The sequence below is a fragment of the Protomyctophum bolini genome, assembly GCF_963924005.1.
Source record: "Protomyctophum bolini genome assembly, chromosome: 15".
Lineage (NCBI taxonomy): Eukaryota > Metazoa > Chordata > Actinopteri > Myctophiformes > Myctophidae > Protomyctophum > Protomyctophum bolini.
In genome coordinates, this window is record NC_137876.1 from 19,498,094 (window position 1) to 19,504,484 (window position 6,391).

General features: G+C 45.9%; 1 protein-coding gene across 1 annotated transcript; it reads right to left on the reverse strand.

Annotated features, from left to right (window-relative positions):
• Nucleotides 1–285: 285 nt before the first annotated feature.
• Nucleotides 286–3,273, reverse strand: LOC308329756 (2-oxoglutarate dehydrogenase complex component E1-like; the record flags this gene model as incomplete). Its single annotated transcript, XM_080784253.1, has 1 exon — nucleotides 286–3,273. Exon 1 carries the CDS (start codon nucleotides 3,262–3,264, stop codon nucleotides 286–288), a length of 2,979 nt encoding a protein of 992 aa, XP_080640379.1. The 5' UTR covers nucleotides 3,265–3,273.
• Nucleotides 3,274–6,391: the final 3,118 nt, after the last annotated feature.

Consider the following 6,391-nt stretch of genomic DNA (forward strand, 5'->3'; position numbering starts at 1 on the left):
ACGTCTGCTATTCAATTACAATACCGGTGGTTCTCAATCCTTTTAATTTCAAGCACCACCAAAAGCACCACACATGTGTATACACTCTCCGAGTTACAGACCTGTAAGGGTCAATTTGGTTCCATGTGTACACTCTCCGAGTTACAGACCTGTAAGGGTACATTTGGTTCTATTCGTATACTCTCTGGAGTTACGGACCTGGGTACCTCCTATAGGAATCGTTGAATGGACCCGAATTGGACCGTTAAGTATAGGGAATCATTAAAAGGAAACAAAGCGGGAGTGTCACCGCTTCCCTGAGAAAGCTTCCAGGTTGAACGCCGTGTCCATGAAACGCTGCAACTCCTGCAGGTGAGTTTGCTTGTTTCCAGTTGCCGGAGCCGCTGCTGGCCCTCTGCCGGCGTACCGCACAGGGTGGGCGTGGTCTATGGCGGTGCTGAGGCGTGGCCTGACGTAGTCGTAGTAGCCGTGGTTCTTGTGCTCCTCCTGGCACCACAGCAGCTCTGCGTTTGGAAAGCGATCCGTCTCGGCTTTCACCAGATCAAAGGGGAACGGCGAGAGCTGTTCGATGCGAGTGACGGCCACAGTGTCCTCCATGCACCTGTTCTTGCGTTCGCTCGTCAATTCATAGTAGACTTTGCCGGTGCAGAAAATAATTCTCCTCACCTTGTCCGAGTTGGTAGACGCAGGCCTGGCATCTGGTATCACACGCTGGAAGTCGGTGCCTGGTAGCATGTCGTCAAAGCTGGACTTGGCCTCCGGGTGGCGCAAAAGAGACTTGGGGGTGAATACGATCAGTGGCTTCCTGAAGGGCAGCAAAATCTGCCTGCGGAGCACGTGGAAGTAGTTTGCAGGTGTGGAGCAGTTGACTACGATCCAGTTACAATCGCACAGCTGATGCATAGCAAAGTCCTCATCGGACATGTCTGGGGAAACATCGGGGTCATCACTGCACATCTGCAGAAACCTCTCAGGGCGGGCGGACGAGTGCTCTGGGCCCATTCCCTCCATCCCGTGGGGAAGTAGAAGAACGATTCCATTCTGTCTCACCCACTTGGCCTGACCTGAACTAATGAACTGGTCAATGATGCACTGAGCCGTGTTGTGGAAGTCCCCGAACTGAGCTTCCCACAGAACCAGAGCATTGGGATTGGCCATCGCGAAGCCCAGTTCAAAGCCCAGCACTCCATATTCTGACAGGGAGCTGTTGCAGACGGTATAAAGAGCTTGCCCGGAGGAGATGTGGTTCAGTGGGACGCAGGTCTGCTTGTCAACGTCCTGTTCGTGAAGAACGTGGTGTCGATGGCTGAAGGTGCCTCTCTCCACGTCCTGTCCACTGAGGCGTACGTGGATACTTTCCTTGAGCAGAGAACCAAAGGCCATGTACTCCCCAAGAGCCCAGTCACAGACGCGCTGCCTCAGCATGTTTGCACGCGCCTTCAGGATACGCGCCAGACCTGCATGTATAGTAAATCCTTCAAGCGGGACAGAGGAAGCAGCATTCCCGATATGGGAGAGGTCCTCTTCGCTGATGCCTGTGGAGGGGCAGCTCATGCTCTTCGGCTGGCCATCTTTGGCAAAGAAATCAGGCCAGGGTGAATCTAGCCAGTAGTTGCTGTGCATGATCTTCTCATCTTTGGAGCGAGCATAAGCCTCTGCGCAGATATTGTCATACTCTGCAACCTCCTCCTCATATTCCTTTGCACTGACGACCCCTTCAGCGATGAGCTTTTCTGAGAGCTTCTGTAGAACCCCTTTCTGCTTCTTTATCTGCTTATACATGTGTGGCTGGGTGAACATAGGCTCATCCATCTCATTGTGGCCATTACGCCTGTAGCCAACCAGATCTACAACCACATCTTTGTGGAAGGTGTTCCTCCACTCCGCGGCTACCTGACACACATACATCACGGCCTCTGGATCATCCGCATTGACATGGAAGATGGGAGCGTTGACCACCCGAGCGACATCCGTAGGGTAAGGAGACGAACGTGCCACCCGTGGGTCTGTGGTGAAGCCAATCTGGTTGTTGACCACCACATGTATGGTGCCATGAGTGGTGTAGGAGGGCAGGTCAGACAGGTGGAATGTCTCATAAACTATACCCTGGCCTGCGAACGCAGCGTCACCGTGGAGCAGAATGGACATGACCTTCTTTCCCTCCGTGTCGCCACGGTAGAACTGCTCAGCCTTGGTCTTTCCTTGTACAATGGGATCCACGGCTTCCAGATGGGAGGGATTAGCCATGAGCGTCAGCGTTATGTCTCTGTCCGTGGCCTTGTTTATCCTCTTAAGGTGCATCCCCAGGTGATATTTAACGTCACCGGAACCCTCGTCTGCAGCCTCCAGGTTGGAGTCAAACTGACAGAAAATCTGATCCAAATCCATGCGGATAAGATTGGCCAACACGTTCAGCCTGCCTCTGTGTGGCATGCCCATGATGATGCTCTCTACTCCATTCTCACTGGACTTGTCAATAATGGTTTTTAGGGCTGGGATCAGTGATTCACACCCTTCCAGACCAAAGCGCTTCTCCGATGACCACTTTCTCTGGAGGAACTCCTCGAATCTGGTGGACCGGATCGTTCTTGCCAAGAGTCGCCTCTTCTCTTCTGGGACAAACTGCATAACCCCCGGAGTCTCGAACTTCTGTCTGATCCATTGGCACTGCACCAAGTCATTGATAAACATGAACTCTACTCCAATATGCTGGCAATACGCATTCTCGAGGCGCCCCACGATCTCCCTGAGGGGCAAAGCACGCTCACTGCCACCAATAAATGTTGTTCTGGGCAGCCGGAACATTGTGTCCAAGTCCGACTCTTCCAGTCCAAAATTACCGATATTCTGTAGATCTACAAAGTCTACAGAGCCGATGCCCAGGGGGTCCAGCCTTGCAATGTGGTGGCCACGTATCTGGTATGCCCGTATAAGTGCCTGTACTGCTAGGTGATCCTTCACCAGCTTCTCCACATTGGGTTGTGTCCCCACGAGAGCCTGGGCGTAATTGACCGCTCCCTGAACAGTCCCACTCCCCAGTGAGGGAGGACTCTGATAGGCTGCCCCGGGCGGTGCACCAGCATTGGCATTCCTGAAGAAAATATCCCACGACTTGTGCACGCAACTGGGATTCTCCAGCCACGCATAGTACATCTCCTCTACATAGTTGGAACTGGTGCCATTGAGAAAGGGCTCGGCGGCCACAGGCGTACCTAGACGCCGCACAGGTGCAAACATCCTCGGAGCGCCTTCAACAACTAGCATTGGTCGAGGAGGCTGTGATTGTCTGTGGGAGGACTGAGCAGCTATACGCGTCCGTATCCTACCAACAGTAATTCTTAACCCGTGCATTGTTCCCCTGATGTCACCCGATAGTCCTGTCCGGGCAGATGAAGGCAACGATAACCTTCTATTAGGAGGTTCTAGTCTTCTCAACACAGTAGCTTCTCCACTGTCCTCAGGGCTACTTGAACACAATGCTGTCGCGTGTAATCGTTTGGTGCTTAGACCGACCTACTTGCCTCTGGAGACCCTCTTACGTAAAGACCCCATCCTGTTCAGTATATATCGATGTTTAGCAGAGTGCATCACACCCTGTACGGCGATTATTTCAATACGTGGTGCAGATTAATACCTGGGTGCTGATCCTGCGTCCGTGTGGTCAGCCTTTAAATGGAGCTACCTTGAATCTTGCATCATCAAATGTGACGTAATTTGTTCAAAAGGCCAGACATATCTGGTAACCATGGAAACCTGATAACAATCCTATGCATCAGGGTTTCTCAAAGTGGGTGCCGTGACACAAGTGCAGAATACTGGTATGTTTACATTTACATTTTTAACCACTTAAACCCTCGATACTTGGTAAACCTCCTTGCCAAAAATAGCCACAAACGGTGCCAACACCAAACATTAAACGCCATTAACAGTAAAGAGACAATGACGTAATGAGGCACATTATGATGTACATTTTCCCTTCATTGTCAATGGCGTTTAGAAAACAAACATTGAACTAAAGACAAACATTAAACCCGTGTATAGAAAAAATATTTCCAGAGGTGACCAAGGACAAAAACACGTTTCATAACGTAATGCTAACACCAAAAGGGGTTCCCCGCCTAAAATGGGTTAAACAGCCAAAGCTGGCTACGGCTAATATCGCTAGCCAAACGCAAGTAGCCAAGCACCAGAGCGCGCTCATGCACTGTACACCACGCGTCGCTAGCCTAATAATCATTCATTTCTGTATCAATGCGGACATAACGTGGTAAATGTTCATAAGCACACAACTGTACAAAATGCTTTTTACACTTGACTTATCTCCAGAGTCCTCAGTCATGCAGCCCCACAATGCCATATGCCAGTCTAGCCTTAACATCTACATTTATATGTTATTCAATATATTACTTTAGCACAAAATAGGCTTTTCTAAACCAAGCAACCATTCAAAAGTTAAGTAAGTAAGTAAATGTTATTTATAAAGCCCCTTTCGAAAAATAAAGTTAGAAGGTGCTGAACAATTTGCACAGTATAAACAATAGAAGAAAATTAAAAACAATTAAGGAACATATCACACAGTGACAATATAGCAGAACAAAAAACAAACAAGGCAGAACAGAAACATAGAGCTATACAAATGAATGCAAGGTGTCTGTCATTGTATTTTCTGTGAATTAACTCAGTTTAATCCACTGATCTGCATGCAGCCATTTTAATTTCAAGGACCCCCAAATTAAATTTATATTAATTAGCCTTAGAGGGTGACAGGGTCCTAGGCCATTTCATTATGATTTTCATCTCTGCACATGGTTACGTGCAGACATGTTTACAATATTTTACAACAGTACTTATATTTTGTTATTTAAAGCTGTGATTATGTATTTAAGAAGCACTGTTCTGAACCAATGTTTAAGCTAAAATAATGATGACCGGGGACTTAAAATCATTGTTTTAATTGATGGCCTTCATGCCCTGGCACTTGACCTTGTGCCCTCAAAAAGTTAACCACACTAAAGGCCAAGTGGCCTTGCCCCTAAAATGATGAAATTCCAGGCCTGCATACATCACATAAATCTACATCACATAGCTAACCCTATAGCCTAACCCTAACCCTGCGTTCATGATGTGATGTGGGGATGACGTGATGAAGCTTTACTCACAAATTATATCTGATGATATAGCACAGACAATGCTAAAATAAATAGATTTTCTTGGTCTCTGCCCAAGTAGTTGTCATTAGGTTTGTGGCGTGAGTATTATTTCCAGCCAGTTGTCCCATGTTTTACATATCAATTTTAAAATAAAAACATTCACAGAAAGTGAATGACAAAGAGAGAAAAACCACAAATGGTAAAAATTGCCATTTGTGGATGATTTACATCAATTATACAAGGTGCAAATTATGCAATGGCAGCAGCTGTCTCATTTGCTTCATGTTCTTTGTGCCACTGTATTTGTCAGCAATACAGCAACACTATGGACATTAGTACACAACACTATGGATGACATCAGAACGCAACAGCAATAAACAAAGTTCGTATGGCGTGAACGATGCACCTACATCATTTCCCGCTCTGAAAGTGTGTACCTCGCCTGAATAAAATTCCGACGTGAATGGCGAGCTATCCGTAATTGCTGTGAAAAAGTCATATAAAAAACAAAAATCACATAAATGCACATCACATACCGGGCCTGTGTTCATACTGTATGTGATGTGAACTGACGTGATGACGCTTTACCGGAAAATGACGAAACGTAAAACGATACAGTTCCAATCAATTGATGAGAAACTTTATGCGAGACACGACCCGAATCACGCACCACATACACTAGTTAAGAACTAGTGTGTTAAAGAGGGAAGAAGAAAGAAATTACTTATTAAAAATTCAGACCACAAAAACAAATAAATGTATTAAAGCAAAGAATAGGGAAGAGAAAAGATGAAGGTCGGGTAGAAACCTTGTATGTAAAAAACAATTACTTTTCTGGACAAAAAAAAAAGGAACCTGTGATCGAATAATATTATTTATTATGTTATAATAATCTGTTGTGTTTCAATGTTAATATTTAGTTACAAGCTCTTGTGGATACTTCACTGGTTCAATATATTAAGAAAATACAACATATGTTATATTAAACAAACAAATATTCAATAATGGATTATCTTTGCATCGTGAGCTTGTAGATCGGCTATTTTTGCTACTTTAGTGTGTGGCACCACACTAAAGTATGTAATTCATATTTTAAGATCATATCGTTGCCGTCGGTAGGAAACCTCAAAACTCCAGTTGAGGTTTTTTGGCATAAATCAGTGCTATTGAACACCCTTTACTTCTGTGTGTTGTTTCGAAAAAAAATTAACCAATGGAAAGTAGAAAAGTGCTTTGGACAA